Below are 20,723 nucleotides of genomic sequence, written 5' to 3'. Positions count from 1 at the left end.
TGTGGCTTAACTTGTCTATTCTTGACTAGGGAGGGAGTCTGAAGATCACTCGGGCATCAGAATCGTGAAATTACAGAGATTAAAATATTAGTGAATTAAGTACGGTGATCTTCTTTGTGTCAATAGCTCACATCACTACAAGGTGTGAAGAAAAAGTCTGATCTATCAGGTGTAATTTTCTCAAGAATGTTGACTGTGTTGGTGACTGTATATCACGTGAGTGTCATTCCGGGCTTTGACAAAGGCTTTGTTCCCGCCAGTAATTAGGTTTAAATAGATTTATACACAAAAACTTTTAATTAAGAGGACAGTTTATGGAACAGGGCTGTGGTAAAAATTCAGCCCAATTTTTTTTTTCATAAAAGAATTTGTTGACAATTTGCAGTTTGAATATAGGCATTTTTAGAGAATATTATCAGTTTATTCCCTAAACTCTTTCAAAATGTGTTGATAGTCTGTGCTCAGCTTGTTTGCTTCCCTTGATGTGTTTTCTTAAATTACAGAAAGAAGATTTTAAGGCTTATAATTCATTTTGGATAATCAGTTTTACATACATATCTGGTGAATTAACATATAATTTGTTGATGCATTGGTTATGTGGCTGGTTGTTTTGGTTAAGATATTAGAAAGTAAAATACACTTGCCTCAAAAAGTTCTCGAACAGCTGAGCACCATGGCTTGCGTCTTCTCAGAATGGTTGGTATGCCTGATCGCAAAGTGACTCTCAATATTTCACAATAATATATGTTGCTCGACTTTATAATATTTACAGGTGAAAAGTAGTAATTTTATTTGCAATAAAACGGGTGAAAAGTAGTAATTATATTTGCAATAAAACTTTCTCCGAGATCAATGCTCAGTCTTCTCGTTCATTTTGTCTTATTGTATGAACCTTAGAGCGTTCGAGAATTTTTTGTGGCAGTTGTACTGTACATTAAAATTTAGAAATAAACTTTTCCAGAAGCATTATTTGTGATTACGAAGTCTCAAAATCAAGCTCTTAACGCCAGGCTGTAATGGTTAAATATTGTTATTTTGAATCAACATTTACTTTGTCAATTTCTATGGCAGTTGGAGATTGAGCAGAATATGCTTTCGTCATCGTTTCCCTGTGAGATAGTCCTAACTAGATGGAAGTCCTTAAAGGAAGTCCTGTATATAATGTCCAATTCCCACTCTGTGAAAGTGGGTTGGCGATAGGAAGGACATTGAGCTGTAAAACTTGCTTCAGATTTGTCCGATTGCAGCCAGAACACTATACCAGAAGGTTATCATGGCTAACTCACAGAAACGTGGAAAATGGCCATAAAACGGTAATGATGATCATGATTTGCAGTTGTACATGATTATCAGAAGAAAATCTAGCTTTTGGTAATTTAAACCAACTCTCCTGATGAGAAATAGCAGCAAATATAATTTGAGATACTACATGCAGTACTGTAGATATCAATGCGAGAATACTGTACATTATAGTAACATTTAAAAGGTCGAATACTGGGTTTGCCTCTGCCACCTTCACTACGGCTGCCACTTGCCTCCTCTCACCACCTGCATCAATTTCCGCCGTTTGTAAATCTCGAAATCGCTTATTTTCTTGGTTAAATGAATACATATTTCGTTGGTTTCACTGTGAGGGAACCACTGGGAAATATTTTCTTCTATTGATCTCTTTTAAGTAGAACTGAATGATAAGGATATATATAGTGTCGATTTTTCACTTAATAAACCTATAAACAATGAATTTGGTCGGGAGGAATCTTTTCAGTACAGTAATGTTTTGATTAAGGAATATTAAGAGAAACGTAAAAAGTCATATTCAAGGCACACACACACATACACACATACATACATTAAATGTACGAATGTTAGTTATCATTTAAGTAAGCACTGGATACAATATATATTAGTTTAACATATGTCGAGAAAAAATTGGTGTATTGTACTGAGTCTCATTTCTACAAGTTAAAGCAGATAAATTAGTAAATTGGTCCCTCAAATTCGCATAGGGATGAGTCAACTAGCTGTTAAGATGGTATGTAGTGTAGCTGTGTTGGTTTCTTAATACCATGATGTAGAGGATGAAATTCGAGACTCTCCGTCTGAATACTGGAACAAGGCGCTATGTTCGCAGGTGAGGATGTTAGCACTAAGAGCGACAGTGTGTCATGTCAAGAGCCTTTATTTTTTACTAAGAAACTAGAGTAGAATGATGAAGACAGTCCAGCATTTAATGTCCAATTAGAGGTGTAAGATGTTATGATCCACAATTGCATTGTATACTAAATATCTTGTGTATGAGTACTTAATAAAGGATTTATTTATTCCGTGTATATTCTGTATTATTGAACCAAAAATTATGAATATAGAAAGTAAAATCATGATGTACAATTATGAAGAATATGAAGCAGCATAGATACATACATACCGATATAGATGTAACTATGTGTGATGTGTTTGTATGAGTGTTGCCTTCTTGTGGTGTGAATAGCATGTATAGTTGAGGACACTACGACTAGTACACTCACTTTCATCACTCCACTCTTTCCTTCAGGTGTAGAGCCCGAGAGTATCGGAGCGTGAAACCAATGCCTCTATGCTTCTCCGTGAGACGTGAGGGGCACACAGTAGCCTGTGACCAGAATGATATAATTTTACTCATTACATGGTCTGGCGACGTTTACATAGATTAATTGGAGTAATGGGGATGCTTCTCATTCATCTAATGTGGAGTGAATAATATCTGTCCTGCAGTGGACAATTTAAGGCTGAAACAGTAACTTGGATGGTTACACAGTATAAATCTAGCACTATAATTATCTTCAAGCAAAGTGTAACAGACGTTAGGATAGTGCTGGGCTTTATGGAGTATGGTGGTGGTGGCGACGTGGTGTCTCAGATTCTGAGACAAAGTTAATAGTCTGGCCCGCCGCATTTCTGTCGAAATCACCGAATTTAGCTGTTTACCAATTGTCACTTACGTGACAGGTAAAGCATCATCTCTGATATAGCATATTGTTGTGGCATACTAAACATGCATATAAATACCATTTCTAATGCAAATGCACATTTTACCATGCATGACTCAGGTTTGACCCAAAGTTGACATAAAGAGAATGACATATGTCCACATACTATAGCAGACAGGATGCAATAGTGTTTTATTTGTTTATTTCAATGATACTTCAGCAAAATGTAAAGTACCATAATTCAGATAATTAGTATTTCTTGCTTAACACAACCATATGACAGTGCAACTGTCCCCTATCCGCTGTCCAGCGCGCACAGAGACCTCCCCCTCTCTTTATCTCCTTTCATCACAACGTCCAGGGAATCGTAACAAAAAATACAGAACCTGTGCCTTCTGTATCTTTTTGTTAAGACTCCACAGACGTACAGGAGCCAACTTTGTACTGCACACTATACACACACCATGGCGCTACATCTGGTACTCACACAACTACCATTTGTCTAACAACTGATGAAGGATGGGGGTTAAAACTATAACCAAACACAAGGGGCTCTCGCAGGGGCGATGGTGCTCTCAAGGACCCTCCTACAGGTGGTGGCACTTCCGGGGGCCCGCCCAGGGGCAGCGGCACCCCAGGGGCCCTCCCAGGGGCAGAGGCTCCTGCAGGGGCCTTCCCAAATGCTGCGATGCCCTCAGGGGGATCGGCAACCCCAGGGGCCCTCCCAGGGCCGGCAGAGCCGCGGAGGCCCTGCATGGGCGGTGGCGCCCCCAAGGGCCCTCCCAGGGACCACGGCGCTTTCAGGGCCCTCCCATGGGTGCCGGCGCCCCGAGAGCCCCATCCACGGGCACCGGCGTCCTCAAGAGCCCTCCCAGTGGCGGCGGGGGCCCTCCAAGAGGCGGTGGCGACCCCAGGGGCTCTCCCAAGGGCGACGGTGCCCCTAAGGGCTCTCCCAGAGGCGGTGGTGGTTCCAGGGGCATACACAGGGGTGATGGTGCCCGCCGGGGTTCTCCTTCGGGGCATCAGCGCAACCAGGGGCCCTCCCAGGGACGGCAGCGTCCCAATGGCCCTGCCAGGAGTCATGGTACTCCCAGGGACCCTCGCAGGGACAGCGGTGCCACCTGGGGCTATGCCAAGGAGAGCGATCATTCCCAGGGGCCCTCGCCGTCGTGGTGGTTCCCACCAGGGGCCCTCCCAGAAACGGTGGCGCTCCCAGGAGTTCTTCCAGGGACGGCGACGCCACCAGGGCCTATGCCAGGGACAGCTGCGCTCCCAAGGGCCCCCTCTCAGGGGTGGTGGCACCCCCAGGGGCCATGCTAGGGACAGCAGCGCTCCCAGGAGCCCTCTCAGGGGTGGTGGGGCCCCCAGTGCCCATGACAAGAACAGTCGTGCTCCCAGGGGCCCTCACAGAAACGACGGCGCTCCCAGGAACAGCGGGGCTCCCAAAGGCTTTCTCAGGGGCGTTGGCGCCCCTAGAGGCCAATACAAACACATCGGCGCTTCCAGGGATGGTGGCGCCCCCAGGGGCTCTTCCAGGACAGCGGTGCTCCCAGGGGCCCTCTCAGGGGCGGTGGCGCCCCTAGGAGCCATGCCAGTGACAGCGACGCTCCCAGGGGCCCTGCCAAGGGTGCTGGCGCCCCCAGGGGCTCTCCCAGGGACAGCGACGCTCCCAGGGGCCCGCTCATGCACGGCAGCGCCCACAGGAGCTCTCCCAGGGAGAACGGCGCTCCGAGGGGTCCCCTCAGGGGCGGTGGCGGCATGCACGGCCCTGCCAGGGATAGCGGCGATCCCAGGGGCGGCGCCGACCCCAGGGGCCCGATGTCATGCTTGTCATACATATTACATACTTCCAACAGTCCCTTACTTAACTGTGATTGGTGGACTATTCTTTTATCCCACCAAATTACAGTCAATAGGAGAAGAGAGCAGTCAGTTAGCACAACACCACAACTTATGTTTTCCTGTTGGATATTATTCTCCGTTACATTCTACAAAATGCTCTGATACTGGAAATGTGATGGGCGATGTATTTATTTGAAGTTGCTTCTCCCAAAGTTCTAAATAGCGCAAAAACTACTGCAACCAGGGGCCTTCATAAAAACGGCAGCATTCCCAGGGACGGCGGCGCCCCTAAAGGCCCTGCCAGGGACCCTCCCAGGGACGGCAGCGCCGACAGGGTTCTCCCAGGGACGGCGGCAACCGCAGGGGCCCTGTCAAGGACGGCGGCAAATCCAGGGGCTCTCCTAGGGACAGCGGCGCACCCAGGGTCTCTCCCAGGAACGGAAGGAGCTCCCAGATGCCCTGTTAGGGGCGCTGGCGGCTCCAGGAGCCCTCTCAGGGGCAATGGCACCCTCAGGAGCCCTGTCAAGAGCGGTGGCGCCCTCAGGGGCCCGGCCAGGGACCTCAACGCCCCCAGGTGCTCTCCCAAGGACAGCGGCGCTCCCTGGGGCTATCTCAGAGACGGCAGCGCCCCCAGGAGCCCTCCCAGGGACGGCGGCGCTCCCAGGGTTCCTGCTAGGGGTGGCTGTGCCCCCAGGGGCTCTCCTAGGGACAACAGCTCTCCCAGGGGCCCTTCAAGGGACGGCAGCGCTCCCAGTGGCACTCCCATAAACGGCTGCGCTCCCAGGGGCCCCACCAGGAGCGCTGGCGTTCCCAAGGGGCTCTTCCAGGGACAGCGGCGCTCCCAGGGGCCATTCCAGAGAAGGCAGCATCTCAAGATACACCTGCAAGGGGCGGTGGAGGCCCCAGGGTCCCTCTCACGAACAGCAGCACCCCCAGAGGCTCTGACAGGAGCGATGGCGCCCTTGGGGGCCCTACCAGGGACGGCGGTGAACCCGGGGCCTCTCCTAAGGACAGTGGCACCCCCAGAGGCCCTCCTGGGGACGCCAGTGCCACTAAGGGCCCTGCCAGGGGCGATGAAGCCACCAGGAGATCTCCCTGGAACAGTGGCGCTCCAAGGGGCCCTGCTAGGGGCAGTGGTGCCCCCAGAGGCTCTCCTATAAACGCCGGCGCCCTCAGGGGCCATCCCAGGGATGACAGTGCCCCCAAAAGCTCTGCTTGGGGTGCTGGTGCCCCCAGGGGTCTTCACAGAGACGCTGGCATCCACAGAGGCCCTCCTTGGAGCCCTGCCAAGGGCGGTGGCGCCCCCAGGCTCCCTGCCAGAGCCGTCAGCGTCACCAGTGTCTCTCCTAGGGATAGCGGCGCTCCCAGGGGGCCATCTCAGAGACGGCAGCGTTCCCAGCAGCCCTACCAAGGACGGTGACACACCCAAAGGACCTGTCAAGGGCGCTGGCACCCGTAGGAGCACTGGGGGCTCTCCCCGGGTCACTGGTGTCGCCAGGGCCCCTCCTAGAGACGCCGGCGCCCACAGGGGCCCTACCAGGGGCGGTGGCGCCCTCAAGGGTCCTACCAGGGACGGCAGCGACCCCAGGGGCTCTCCCAGGGATAGCGATGTTCCCAGGGGCCATCCCAGAGACGGCGGTGTCCCCGGGAGCTCTACCCATGGACAACGGCATCGGCAGCTGCCCTCCTAGAGACGCCGGCTTCCTCAGGTGCACTCCCAGGGACGCCAGCGCCCCCAAGGGCCCTTTCAGGTGCGAGAGAGCCACCAGGGGCTCTCCGAAGATTAGTGCCGCTCTCAAGGACAGTTGCGTCCGCATGGGCCCTTCCATAGACAGCGGTGCCCCAAGGGGCCCTTCCATAGCCGGTAGCGCCCCCAGGGGGCCCTCTTTTAGATGGCGACGACCCAACGGGTATCTCCCAGGGACAGCGGCGCTCCCTGGGGCCCTTACAGGGACGACAGCGCCCCCATGGTCCCTCCCAGAGGCCCTGCCAGGAGTGATGGTGCCCCAAGGGGCTCTTCCAGGGAAATCGGTGCTCCCAGGGGCCCTTCCAAGGGTGGCGACGAGCCCAGGGACCGTAAGAAGTGTCTCCAGGCGCCCTATAGCATGCTTGTCCATCGTGTCATTTACAGTATATCACATATTTCCAGCAGTCTCGTACTTAACTGTGATTGATGGATTATTCTTTTGATTTACCAAATTACAGCCAATAGGAGAAGAGAGCAGTCAGTCAGCACAACACCACAACTTATGTTTTCCTGTTGGATATTATTCTCCCTTACCTTCATCAGAATGCTATGATGATATTGGAAATGTGATGGGCGATGTATTTATTTAACGTTGCTTCTTCCAGAGCTCTATATAGCGCAAAAATTACTGCAAATAGGGGCCCTCCCAGAAACAGCGGCGTTCCCAGGGGTTCTCACAGGGGCGGCAGCGCCCTAAAAGGTCCTGCCAGTGTCTCTAGGGCCCCCAGGGACCCTCCCAGAAATGGCGGCGCCCTCCAAAGGCCGTGCCAGGGGCGGTGGTGCCCCTAGGGGCCTTCCCAGATATGGCTGAGCTCCAGGGGCCCTGCCAGGAGAGCTGGCGCCCCCTGGGACTCTTCCAGAGACAACAGGGCTCCCAAGAGCCATCCCACGGACGGCAGCGTCCCCAGAGACCCTGGCAGGGGCGGTGGCGCCCTTAGGGGCTCTCCCAGGGACAGCGGCGCAAGCAGGGTCCTCCCAGGGGTGGTGCCGACCCCAAGGACCGTAAGAAGTGTCTCCAGGTGCCCTATGGCATGCTTGTCCATCGTGTCATTTGCAGTATATTACATACTTCCAGCAGTCTCGTACTTAACTGTAATTGGTGGACTATTCTTTTAACCCACCAAATAACAGCCAATAGGAGAAGAGAGCAGTCGGTCAGCACAACACCAAAACTTATGTTTTCCAATTGGATATTATTCTCCGTTACCTTCATCAGAATGCTATGATATTGGAAATGTGATGGGCGATATATTTATTTAACGTTGATTCTCCCAGAGCTCTAAATAGCGCAAAAACTACTGCAACCAGGGGCCTCTTCGGGGCAGTGGTGTCCCCAGGGGCCTCTTCGGGGCAGTGGTGTCCCCAGGGGCCCTCTCATAGATGACAGAGCCCCAGGAGCCCTCCAAGGGACGGTAGTGCCTACAAAACCCCTGACAGGGGCTTTCCCATGGACAGAGGTGCCTCCAAGGGCCCTCCCAAGGCCGGCGGCGCCCCTAGGAGCCCTGCCAGGGGTGGCGGCGCTCCCAGGGGTCTTGCCAGGGGCAGTGGCGCTCCCAAAAGCCCTCCCAGGAGCGGCAATGCCCCCAAAGGCCCTGCCATGGTCGCTAGGGCCCCGACGGGCCCTCCCAGAAACGGCGGGGCTCCAAGGAACGGGCGTGCCCCCAGAAGCCCTCCCAGGGATGGGAGCGACCCTGGGGCTCTCCCAGGACCGTAGGCGCTCCCAAGGGTCATGTCAGGGTCGGTGGCGCGTCCATGGGGCCTCCCAGGGACGGCGACGTCCCCGGGAACTCTCCCAAGGACAGTGGCGCCCCCAGGGGCCCTCCTGGGGATGCTGGCGCCCCCAGGGCCACTCTCAGTGGCAGTGGCGTACTCACCGGCCCTACCAGAGATTGTGACACCCCCAGGGGTACCACCAAAGGCCCTGACAGGGACGATGGCGCCTCCATTGGCCTTCCACTGGACGGCGGAGACCCAAGGTGCTCTCCCATGGATAGCGGCTCGTCCAAGAGCCCTCCCAAGGAAGACTGAGCCCTCGGGGACACTGCCAGGGGCGCTGGCAGGGGCCTTGGTGCCCTTAGGGGCCTGAAAGGGGCGGTGGTGCCCCCAGGGGCCCAGTCAGGGACAGCAGCGAAGTCAGGATCTCTCTACAAGGACAGCGGCGCTCCAAGGGGCCATCTCAAAGACGGCAGCGACCCCAGCAGGCTTCCCAGGGACGGTGGCGCAATCAAAGCCCCTGCTAGAGGCACTAATGCCGTCAGGGGCCTTCTCATAGACGGCGGCGACCCCGGGGGCTCTCCCAGGGCACTGGCGTCCCCAGAGGCCCTCTTAAAGACCCCGGATCTCCCAGTGGCCCTGTCAGGGATGAGGTCGCCCAAAGGGACCCTCCCATGGACGGCGGCGACCCCAAGTGGTCTCCGAGGGACAGCGGTGCTCCCAGGGGCCATCCCAGGGGCAGCACCGACCACAGAGACCCTAAGAACGGTCCCCAGGATCCCCATGGCATGCTTGTCCATAGTGTCAAATACTGTATATTTCATACTTCCAGCAGTCTCATATTTAACTGTGTTTGGTGAACTATATTCTTAACCCACCAAATTACAGCCAAAAGGAGAAGAGAGCAGTCAGTCAGCACAACAACACAACTTATGTTTTCCTGTTGGATAATTCTCCGTTACCTTCTTCAGGGACGGCCCCTGGTTGCAATAGTGTTTCGGCTGTTTAGAGCTCCGGGAGAAGCAACGTTAAATAAATACATCGCCCACCACATTTCCAGTATCACAACATTCTGAAGAAGGTAACGGAGAATAATATCCAACAGGAAAACATAAGTTGTGGTGTTGTGCTGACTGATTGCTCTCTTCTCCTATTGGCTGTAATTTGATGGGTTAAAAGAATAGTCCACCAATCACAGTTAAGTACGAGACTACTGGAAGTATGCAATATACGGCAAATGACACGATGGACAAGCATGCCATAGGGCGCCTGGGGACACTTCTTCCGGTTCCTGGGATCGGTGCCACCCCTGGGAGGGCCCCTGGTCGTGCCACTGTCCCTGGGAGAGCTCCTAAGGGCGCCACCGCCCCTGCCAGGGTCTCTGGGGACGCTGCCGTCCGTGGGATGGCCCTTGGGAGCCCTGCTGTCTCTGGAAGAGTCCCAGGGGGCGCCAGCTCTCCTGGCAGGGCCCCTGGGAGCTACACCGTATATAGGAGGGCCCACAGGGGCACCACCACCCCTGGCACCGCCCTTGGGAGCGCCGCTGTCACTGGCAGAGCCCCTGGGTTCACAGCCATCGCTGGGAGGGTCTCTGGGGGCGCCGCCGTCCCTGGGATTGCCGCAGTTTCTGGGAGGGCTCCTGGGAGCCCTAAATATCCTGGTAGGGCCTTTGGAGGCGCTGCCGCCCCTCTGAGTGCCTGTGGAGGCGCTGCAGACCCTGTGAGGGCCCCTGTGAGAGCCGGCATATCTGGAAGGGACCCTATTTGCAGTAGTTTTTGCGCTGTTTAGAGCACTGGGCGAAGCAACATTAAAAAAATACATCGCCCATCACATTTCCAGTATCATAGTATTCTGCTGAAAGTAACGGATAATAATATCAAACAGGAAAACATAAGTTGTGGTGTTTTGCTGACTGACTGCTCTCTTCTCCTATTGGCTGTAATTTGGTGGGTTAAAAGAATAGTCACCAATCATAGTTAAGTACGAGACTCCTGGAAGTATGTAATATACTGTAAATGACACGATGGACAAGCATGCCATAGGGCGCCTGGAAACACTTCTTATGGTCCCTGGGATTGGTGCCACCCCTGGGAGCACCGATGTCCCTTGAAGAGCCCCTTAGGGCAGCAGCACTCCTGGCAGAGCCCCTGTGTGTATTGACGTCCCTGGAAAGTCCCGTTGGAGCACCGATGTCCCTGGGAGCAACCCTGGGGGCGCCAACATCCCTGGCAGGGCCCCTCAGAGCGCCACCGGCCCTGGCCGGTCCCCTGGTTGCAGTAGATTTTGCGCTATTTGAGCTCTGAGAGAAGCAACGTTAAATAAATACATCGCCCATCACATTCCCAGAATCATAGCATTCTGAAGGAGGTAACAGAGAATAATATCCAACGGGAAAACATAGGTTGTGGTGTTGTGCTGACTGACTGCTCTCTTACCCTATTGGCTGTAATTTGATTGGTTAAAAGAATAGTCCACCAATCAGAGTTAAGTACGAGACTGCTGGAAGTATGTAATATACTGTAAATGACACGATGGACAAGCAAGCCATAGGGCACATGATGACACTTCCTACAGTCCCTGGGGTCGGCACCACGCCTGAGAGGGCCCCTGGGACCGCTGCTGTCCCTGGGAGAGCTCCTAAGGGCGCCACTGCCCCTGCCAGGGCCTCTGGGGATGCTGCAGTCCCTGGGATGGCCCTCGCGAGCCCTGCTGTCTCTGGAAGAGTCCCAGGGGGCGCCAGCTCTCCTGGCAGGGACCCTGGGAGCTAAACCATATCTCGGAGGGCCCCTGGGGGCACCACCATCCCTTGCACTGCCCTTGGGAGCGCCACCGACACTGGCAGAGCCCCTGAGTTTGCAGCCATCACTGGCAGGGCCTGTGGGGGCGCCGCCATCCCTGGGGCTGCCGCCGTTTCTGGGAGGGCCCCTGGGGGCCCTAGTGATCCTGGCAGGGCGTTTGGAGGCGCTGCCGCCCCAGTGAGAGCCTGTGGAGGTGCTGCAGCCCCAGTGAGGGCCCCTGTGAGAGCCGACATATCTGGGAGGGACCCTATTTGCTGTAGTTTTTGCGCTATTTAGAGCTGTGGGCGAAGCAACAAAAAATAAATACATCGCCCATCACATTTCCAGTATCAAAGAATTCTGCTGAAAGTAACGGATAATAATATCAAACAGGAAAACATAAGTTGTGGTGTTGTGGTGACTGACTGCTCTCTTCTCCTATTGGCTGTAATTTGGTGGGTTAAAAGAATAGTCACCAATCACAGCAATATATTGTAAATGACACGATGGACAAACATGCCATCGGGTCCCTTGTCACACTTCTTATGGTCACAGGCATCGGCGCCACCCCTGGGACGGCCCCTGGTAGCGTCGCTGTCCCTGGGAGATCCCCCGGGACCGATGACGTCCCTATCAGGGCCCCTTAGGGCGCCACTGCCCCTGGGAGAGTCTATGGGGGCACCGCTATCCCTGAGAGGGCCTCGGGGTTGCCACCGCTCCTGGCAGGGTCCCTGGGAGCACGTCCGTTTCTGGGAAGGCCACTAGGGGCGTTTCCATCCGTGGCATGACCCATGGAAACGCTGCTGTCCCTGTGAGGCTCCCTGAGGGCGGCACTGCCCCTGCCAGGGTCCCTGGAAATGTTGTCGTCCCTGGGAGCCCTGCTGTACCTTTAAAAGCCCCTGGGGTCGCCAGCTCTCCTGGCAGGGGCCTGGGAACGCAGCCGATTCTGGGGGTGCCTCTGGGGGCGCCACCGCTTCCAGCACCACCCTTGGGAGCGCCGCCATTACTGGCAGAGCCTCTGGGGACGCCGCCATGGCTGGGAAGACCTCTGGGGGCACCGCCGTTCCTGGAAGTACCGCCGTTTCTGGGAGGCCCCCTGGGGGCCATAGAGACTTTTGCAGGGCCTTTGGGGGCGCTGCACCCCCTGTGAGGGCCCCTGACAATGCAGCCGTTTCTGGGAGGGCCTCTATTTGCAGTAGTTTTTGCACTTTTTAGAGCTCTATGAGTATCATAGCATTCTGATGAAGTTAATGGAGAATAATATCCAATAGGAAAACATAAGTTGTGGTGTTGTGCTGACTGACTGCTCTCTTCTCCTATTGGCTGTAATTAGGCGAGTTAAAAGAATAGTCCACCAATCACAGTTAAGTACGAGACTGCTGGAAGTATGTAATATACTGTAAATGGCACTATGGACAAACATGCCAAAGGGCCCCTTGAGACATTTGTTATGGTCCCTGGGTCAGTGCCACCCCTGGGAGCATCGATGTCCCTGGAAGAGACCCGTGGGGCCCCTGTGGGCGTTGACATCCCTGGGAAGGCCCCTGGGAGCAACACTGGGGGCACCACCGCCCCTGGCAGGACACACGGGGTGACACAGCCCCTGGCAGGGCCCCTGGGATCGCTGCCATTTCTGGGAGGGCCACTGGTTGCGGTAGTTTTTGTGGTATTTAGAGCTCTGGGAGAAGCAACATTAAATAAATACATATCCCATCACAATTCCAGTATCATAGCATTCTGAAGAAGTTAACGGAGAATAATATCCAACAGGAAAACATAAGTTGTGGTGTAGTGCTGACTGACTGCTCTCTTCTCCTATTGGCTGTAATTTGGTGGGTTAAAAGAATAGTCTATCAATCACAGTTAAGTACGAGACTGCTGGAAGTATGTAAAATACTATAAATGACATGACGGACAAACATGCCATAGGGCCCCTTGAGACACTTCTTACGGTCCCTGGGATCGGCGCCACCCATGAGACGGCCCCTGGTAGCGCCGCTGTCCCTGGGAGATGCCCCGGGGTTGATGACGTCCCTGTCAGGGCCCCTTAGGGCGCCACCGCCCCTGGGAGAGTCTATGGGGGCACCGCTATCCACGAGAGGGCCTCGGGGTTGCCACCGCTCCTGGCAGGGTCCCTGGGAGTGCGACCGTTTCTAGGAAGGCCCCTGGGGACGTTTCCGTCCCTGGGATGGCCCATGGAAACGCTGCTGTCCCTGTGAGACCCCCTGAGGGCGCCACCGCCCCTGCCAGGTTCCCTGGGGATGCTGTCGTCCCTGGGATGGCCCTTGGGAGCCCTGCTGTACCTTTAAGAGCCCCTGGGGTCGCCAGCTCTCCTGGCAGGGGCCTGGGAGCGCAGCAGTTTCCGGTAGTGCCTCTGGGGGCGCCACTGCTTCTAGCACCGCCCTTGGGAGCGCCGCCATCACTGGCAGAGCCCCTGGGGTCGCCGCTATGGCTGGGAGGACCTGTGGGGGCGCCACCATTCCGGGGAGTACCGCCGTTTCTAGGAGGGCCCCAGGGGGCTATAGAGACTTTTGCAGGGCCTTTGGGGGCGCTGTCCCCCCTGTGAGGTCCCCTGACACTGTTGCCTTTTCTGGGAGAGCCCCTATTTGCGGTAGTTTTTGCGCTATTTAGAGCTCTAGGAGTATCATAAGATTCTAAAGAAGTTAACGGAGAATAATATCCAATAGGAAAACATAAGTTGAGGTGTTGTGCTGACTGACTGCTCTCTTCTCCTATTGGCTGTAATTTCGCGAGTTAAAAGAATAGTCCAACAATCACTGTTAAGTACGAGACTGCTGGAAGTATGTAATACACTGTAAATGACACTATGGACAAACATGCCAAAGGGCCCCTTGAGACATTTCTTATGGTCCCTGGGTCAGTGCCACCCCTGGGAGCACCGATGTCCTTGGAAGAGCACCTTGGGGCGCCAGCACTCCTGGCAGGGCCCCTGGGGGCGTTGACGTCCCTGTGAAGGCACGTGGGAGCAACGCTGTCCCTGGGAGTAACCTTGGGGTAACGGTCCCTGGGGTCGGCTCCACCCCTCGGAGGCCCCTGCTCGTGCCGCTGTCCCTGGGAGAACCCCTAAGGGCACCACCGCCCCTGCCAGGGTCTCTGGGAATGCTGCCGTCCGTGGGATGGCCCTTGGGAGTCCTGTTGTCTCTGGAAGAGCCCCAGGGGGCGCCAGCTCTCCTGGCAGGGCCCCTAGGAGTTCAGCCGTATCTGGGAGGACCACTGGGGGTGCTGCCATTCCTGGGAGTACTGACGTTTCTGGCAGGGCCCCTGGGGCCATAGAGACTTTTGCAGGGCCTTTGGGGGCGCTGCTGCCCGTGTGAGGGCCCCTGACAACGCCGCCTTTGCTGGGAGGGCCCCTATTTGCAGTAGTTTTTGCGCTATTTTGAGCTCTGGGAGAAGCAACGTTAAGTAATTATATCGCCCATCACATTTCCAGTATCATAGCATTCTGATGAAGTTAACGGAGAATAATATCCAACAGGAAAACAAAAGTTGTGGTGTTGTGCTGACTGACTGCTCTCTTCTCCTATTGGCTGTAATTTGGTGGGTTAAAAGAATAGTCCACCAATAACAGTTAAGTACGAGACTGCTGGAAGTATGTAATATACTGTAAATGACACGATGGACAAACATGCCATAGGGCGCCTGGAGACACTTCTTACGGTCCCTGGGGTCGGCGCCACCCCGGGTTTGCTGCTGCTCGCGCCGCTGTCCCTGGGAGAGTCCCTAAGGGCGCCACCCTCCCTGCCAGGGTCTCTGGTGACACTGCCATCCCTGGGATGGCCCTTGGGAGCCCTACTGTATCAGGAAGAGCCCCAGGAGGCACCAACTCTCCTGGCAGGGCCCCTGGGAGCTCAGCCATATCTGGGAGGGCCCCTGGGGGTACCACCACCCCTGGCACAGCCTTTGGGAGCGCCGCCGTCACTGGCAGAGCCCCTGGGTTTGCAGCTATCACAGGGAGGGCCTCTGGGGGGCGCTGCCGTCCCTGGGACTGCCATCGTTTCTGAGAAGGCCCCCTAGAGACGCTGGCAGGGCCGTTTAGGGCACTGCCGCCCCTGTGAGGACCCCTGGGAGCACCGCTGTTTCTGGGAGGGCCACTATTTGTAGTAATTTTTGCGCTATATAGAGCTCTGGAAGAAGCAACGTTAAATAAATACATCGCCCATCACATTTCCAGTATCACAGCTTTCTGAAGAAGGTAACGGAGAATAATATCCAACAGGAAAACATAAGTTGTGGTGTTGTGCTGACTAATAGCTCTCTTCTCCTATTGGCTGTAATTTGATGGGTTAAAAGAATAGTCCACCAATGAGAGTTAAGTACAAGACTGGTGGAAGTATGTAATATACTGTAAATGACACGATAGACAAGCAAGCCATAGGGCACCTGGTGACACTTCTTACGGTCCCTGGGGTCGGCCCCACCCCTGGGAGGGCCTCCTGGAACCGCCGCTGTCCCTGGGAGAGCTCCTAAGGCCGCCACCGTCCCTGCCAGGGTCTCTGTCGATGCTGCCGTCCCTGGGATGGCCCTTCGGAGCCCTGCTGTCTCTGGAAGAGCCCCAGGGGGCGCCAGCTCTCCTGGCAGGGCCCCTGGGAGCTCAACCATATCTGGGAGGGCCCCTGGGGGCACCACCACCCCTGGCACAGCCCTTGGGAGTGCCACCGTCACTGGCAGAGCCCCTGGGTTCGCAGCTATCACTAGGAGGGCCTCTGGGGGCGCTGCCGTCCCTGGGACTGCCACCGTTTTTGGGAGGGCCCCTGGGGGCCCTAGAGACGCTGGCAGGGCCTTTTAGGGCACTGCCGCCCCCTGTGAGGACCTCTGGGAGCACTGCTGTTTCTGGGAGGGCCACTATTTGTAGTAATTTTTGCGCTATATACAGCTCTGGAAGAAGCAATGTTAAATATATACATCGCCCATCACATTTCCAGTATCACAACTTTCTGAAGAAGGTAACGGAGAATAATATCCAACAGGAAAACATAAGTTGTGGTGTTGTGCTGACTGACTGCTCTCTTCTCCAATTGGCTGTAATTTGGTAGGTTAAAAGAATAGTCCACCAATGAGAGTTAAGTACAAGACTGGTGGAAGTATGTAATATACTGTAAATGACACGATGGACAAACATGCCATAGGGCCCCTGAAGGCCCTTCTTACGGTCCCTGGTGTCAGCACTGCCCCTAGGAGTGCCTCTCGGGGTGCTGCCATCCCTGGCAGGGCCCCTGAGGGTGCCATCGTCCCTGACAGGGTCCTTGGGGGATGCTGCCGTCCCTGGGATGGCCCTTGGGAGCCCTGCTGTCCCTGGGAGAGTCACTGTCCATGGGAGAGTCCCTTGGGTCGCCGCCATTCAGTGGTAGGCTCCTGGGGGTGCCAGCGCATCTGTCAGGGCCTTTGGGGTGCTATCGTCCCTGGGAGGGTCTCTGCAGGCACCGCCGTGTGTGGGAGGGCCCCTGGGGGCACCACTGCCCTGAGAAGGCCTCTGGAGGCACCAGCCCCCTAGTAGAGGCCCTGAGAGCGCTGCTGTCCCTGGGAGACACCTGACATCTCCCTCGCCCCAGGCAGGGCCCCTGAGGGCGCCGGCGTCCTTGGGAGGGCCCCGGCAATGCCCCTGGGGGCGCCGGCGTCCCTGGGAGAGCCCCGGGGGTCACCGCCGTCCCCGACTGCGACCCTGGGGGTGACACCGTCCTTGGCAAAGCCTCTGGGGGCGCTGCTATCCTTGTCAGGGCCCCTGAGAGCGCCACCTCCCATTGCAGGACGCCTGGGAGGGCTCCGGGGGCATCAGCATCCCTGGGAAGGCACCTGGGGGTGCCAGTGCCCCTGGCCGGGCTTTTGGGGTGCCGCCGTACCTGGGAGGGCCTCTGAGGTCGCCATTGTCCCTGAGAGGGCCCTGGGAGTGCCACAGTCCTGGCACAGCCCTTGGGAGAGCCGCCATTTATGGGAGCCCCCCTGGGGTCGCCAGCGCCCCACGGCCTTTGGGTGCACCGCCTTTCCTGGGAGCCATCGCCCTAGGGCCTTTGGGTGCACCACCTTCCCTGGGAGGGCCCATGGGGGCGCTCCCATCTCTGAGATGGTCCCTGGGAGAGCCCTTGTGGGCGCTGCCATCTGTGGCAAGGCCTCTGGGGGTGCCACCGCCCCTGGCAGGGCCCATGGGAATGCCACTGTCCCTGGGGGCGACAACACCCATGGCAGGGCCCATGGGGGCACCGCTATCCCTGGGAGAGCCCCTGGGGTCGGCGCCGTCCCTCAGAGGGCCCCTGGCAGGGTCTTTGGGGGCGTCGCCATCCCTGGCAGGGTCTTTGGGGGCGTCGCCATCCCTGGCAGGGTCTTTGGGGGCGTCGCCATCCCTGGCAGGGCCCCTAGGGTGATGCCGTCCCTGGGAATGTGGCTGAGGTCTTGGAGAGCCACTCTGAGAACTCAGCACAGAGGACCTGCTGCTCCTGGAACAGCTGCAGAGAATGGAGGAGTCAATGAGTTAGGAGGACAACTATATATCATGGATTTTTGTAAAGTCTAGGTGTGGATGTTATATAAGGTTATATTATGTCGTATTTCTTATTTCTTACCGTAGAGTTCGAGACCTTCACACTGGTTACTTACAGGAGATTATGGTGTATCTACGTAGAAATTCACTCCACCACCCGACATTCCATGATTTATACTTGATAAGTGATGATTTAATGAGTTCCATAAATTTCCAACATCCATCTAAGTTATTGGTTATACTTTGTCATAACCAATCAGTCATTTCCTTTAGTAATCATAAGATAGGATCACAGATACGGGCAGATAATTGCACTTACATTTATTTGGCAAGCTTCCATACAATGATTTACAATTTGCATGGATATATGAGTCACTCACATTCACGCAGTAATAAAATTAATCATCTAAAAGAGGGAATTTTCAACTTGGCGACACATGTGATTACTTTACTATGGGTATGAGTTAACAGAGCCTTAATTCTTCAAGTGATACATTTACTGCCAGCCTGGATTGCTCTTGTTGCAATGAGGTTTCCGCACAAGAACTTCTTTCCACGGGGAATAACAACAAAACGGTACTCTTGGATTACCACACATAGTCTTGCGTCACTGACAGAGACTGTAGACGGTTGTCGCGGCAAGGAGAACTGGTAAGCATGACTTGATTAACCACTTAGGTTCAGTAGGCAAGCCTGGATTGCTTTTGTCGCAACCAGGCTTCCACTTGTGATTTCTCCACGGGGAATACAAACCTAGGTTAACACACTTAATCTCTTGTGTCGATCACGGTCACTGTAGATGGGTGTCGTGCAGGAGAACTTTGTAAGCGTGACTTGATTAACCATTCCAATAACTACGGGTTCCATATAAGCAGGGTGTATAGTACAGTAGTCCAGCTGTGTGTATGTGGTAATCTTGCAAGCATAGTGTTCTAGTTACAATTCCCAGTTGAGTAAAGTAATGGAAATTCCTTGTTCATATTGTATATGTGCATGCACTCACACATACCCACACACACACACACACACACACACACCAAGGGCGGATCCAGGATGGGGGAGGGAACCTGAGGGTCTGGAAAACCCAATTTTCACCAGAAAATTACAAAACTTTTTCTTTAATGCAGTATTGTACTCAGACATTTTTGTATTGTAAAAGTGTTTACTATTAACTTCATAATATCTCCTAATATCAAGAGCACATGGCTTCAAAATGCTGAGTGGGCTCGCTGCACTCACCAGGTTCCCCCACCCACAACTTCTTGGATCCCACCCCTTTTGTTATTCCTGGATCCACCCCTGCACACACACAGTGTACTATATGTTCAAGATGAAACTGCTGAAGTCTGCAAAATTAAAAGATTTTAAGGTTAAATATAAAAGCTGTAGCACACATATCACACTTGTTTTAATAGTTTTATAACAATACAATTAAAGATCTCTAAGTGCAGTAATAGCCTTGCAGACTTCAGTAATAAGTTCAACAAGTTTTTGTGCTTCATGAACACTCGTTGTGGCCAGCAGCTGGTTTTTTGCCCAAACTAGCTTCTCTCGGAGTACATTTATGGTTGCCGTTGCATCTTCAGATAGGTTGACGCCATGAACAATAATGCTGAAATGAAATTTAAGTTTTTAATAATTGGCTAATATCAATAAATGAATGAAAAGAATGATCTATATAGAAAGTACAGCTTTTCCATTCCAAAACAAAGTGGCAAATCTCTCTTTCTTATTACAGTACCTTCTTTTACCTGAATTCCTACTCTTGTCTATATACTGTATACAGGTACTTAGTTTTCCTAACACTTAATTTGAATCTCTAAAAATAATTATGCCTTCTTTACCCCTGTAAGTACAGTCACCCACATGTATTTGTACACACCTAAGAGTTCTTATGTGGGCCAAATTATTTGGTAACACATTCCTGTAAAGGACTCAGAGCTGCAAAATAACCCATTATTTAAGTGTCATTCTTACATAGAGTAGACTCTTCCCATTCGTGAGGGATAGGTTCCAAGAAAAGGAGCGAATTGGCAAAACCGTGAATAGCAATTTATACTACCTTAGTGCACTACTGTATACCTATACCAAACAACTGACCAGCCGCAGCAGCACTCATCCCCTCTTTTAACTTATCTAATAATAAAACTTTCTTTGTCAGGGTCATCACTGACTTCTATCTCACTAACACTGACACTAGGCAGTCTTTTAGGGGCCATTTTACACAGAAACACTAAAGTTTTGAAAGTACAACACAAAATGCTGAGTGGGGTGTCTCATTATGCTGCAGGAAAAGGCTTGCAAGCTAGCCACCATCTGCTTTCAGCAAATTGTCGAAATCGCGAGTCGCAAACTCATGAATGGCAAGGGTCTACCATATATGTTATCAATACAGTAATATCTGTGTTAGCCGGAATCCCTCAAACCCGGAAATCTCCGATAGCCGGAATTGAAATTTGCTCGGAAAATCATTCCCAAAGCTGGGATTTTCCAAGAATCTCTGGCTTTGGGAAAAAATTTTCCGAGGTTGAAAATCGAGAGAATTTTCCGAAAATGTCTTGAATAAAGATGAAACTTGAAGTATTGTTTTTTTGTTTTTTGAAGGGGGGGGGGCTGACCTGACTCAATGTCAGGTGGAGGTAAGGTGGGGGAGTAGTGGTCTCATATTACTGACCTCATGGAATGTCAGGTCACCCTTTCTTGGGTAGGGGGATTAATGGGTCTCATGACCTGAAGATGTCTTAAATAAACACGAAACCTAAAGTATTTTTAGGGAGATTGTGATAAGTATAAGTATAAATGAGAAAAGTCATATCCCTTCAACATTACATTACATAACATTTTAAAATATGGAGTGAGAAAGCAGAAAGGTGTGGGTGATTAGAGAGATGGAGTGGAAAGAAGTGGTAACATACACCAATGTTGCCAAGTGATAAGATCCTCAACAGCTGATCTTTTCATTCACCTCCATGCAGTCACACAACAAGACCCTCACTAGATGCTTGTTGTCTAAATTCCCTTGTGTGTGTGTGGTGCAAAATAAGGGATGTTTATACTCAAATTAATTGCTATCTTACAAGAATTCCAGCAATGCAAATTATATTCTCTTCAGTCAGATCAATGACATTTTATAAAGTTAATCTCTCATTGTGGTTGAAGGATTAATTGGGGGGGGGAGGGGGTAA

The 20,723-nt window shown here is 53.2% G+C and overlaps 3 protein-coding genes across 3 annotated transcripts in view; all 3 read right to left on the bottom strand.

Moving 5' to 3' along the window:
• Positions 1-3,449: 3,449 nt before the first annotated feature.
• Positions 3,450-4,115, bottom strand: LOC121870926 (skin secretory protein xP2-like). Its single transcript, XM_042372899.1, has one exon. The coding sequence runs from the start codon at positions 4,113-4,115 to the stop codon at positions 3,450-3,452; it is 666 nt and encodes a 221-aa protein (XP_042228833.1).
• Positions 4,116-11,032: 6,917 nt separating this feature from the next.
• LOC121870925 (basic proline-rich protein-like) lies at positions 11,033-16,404 on the bottom strand. Its single transcript, XM_042372898.1, has 9 exons — positions 16,188-16,404; positions 15,457-15,835; positions 14,723-15,190; positions 13,946-14,449; positions 13,349-13,647; positions 12,970-13,119; positions 11,933-12,231; positions 11,566-11,806; positions 11,033-11,283 (listed from the first exon to the last, which is right to left on the bottom strand). Exons 1-9 carry the CDS (start codon positions 16,402-16,404, stop codon positions 11,033-11,035), a joined length of 2,808 nt encoding a protein of 935 aa, XP_042228832.1.
• Positions 16,405-18,927: 2,523 nt separating this feature from the next.
• LOC121871019 (protein ZNRD2-like) overlaps positions 18,928-20,723 on the bottom strand; it is a 34,646-nt gene continuing 32,850 nt past the window's right edge. Inside the window, exon 5 of the mRNA XM_042373074.1 lies at positions 18,928-19,150. Coding sequence (XP_042229008.1) covers positions 18,970-19,150 — 181 coding nt within the window. The 3' untranslated portion in view covers positions 18,928-18,969. The remainder of the gene's footprint in view (positions 19,151-20,723) is intronic.

Source organism: Homarus americanus, unplaced genomic scaffold (genome assembly GCF_018991925.1).
Source record: "Homarus americanus isolate GMGI-L3 unplaced genomic scaffold, GMGI_Hamer_2.0 scaffold52512, whole genome shotgun sequence".
In the NCBI taxonomy this organism is placed as follows: Eukaryota; Metazoa; Arthropoda; class Malacostraca; order Decapoda; family Nephropidae; genus Homarus; species Homarus americanus.
The sequence above is the reverse complement of the archived record's forward strand: the minus strand, read 5'-3'. Positions and strand labels throughout refer to the sequence as shown.

What these genes read in the sequence shown, in the direction of transcription:
- LOC121870926 (XM_042372899.1), bottom strand. Translation starts at nt 4,115, where the DNA reads ATGATCGCTCTCCTTGGCATAGCCCCAGGTGGCACCGCTGTCCCTGCG.
- LOC121870925 (XM_042372898.1), bottom strand. Translation starts at nt 16,404, where the DNA reads ATGGCGGCGACCCAAGGGACTCTCCCATGGACAGTGACTCTCCCAGGG. An exon ending in GGGCCTTCAGGGGCCCTATG is followed by an intron (nt 15,836 to 16,187) that starts GCATGTTTGTCC and finishes AGGCCCTGCCAG; the next exon opens with CGTCTCTAGGGCCCCCAGGG. An exon ending in GACCCCAGGGACCGTAAGAA is followed by an intron (nt 15,191 to 15,456) that starts GTGTCACCAGGT and finishes TGCTTCTTCCAG; the next exon opens with AGCTCTATATAGCGCAAAAA.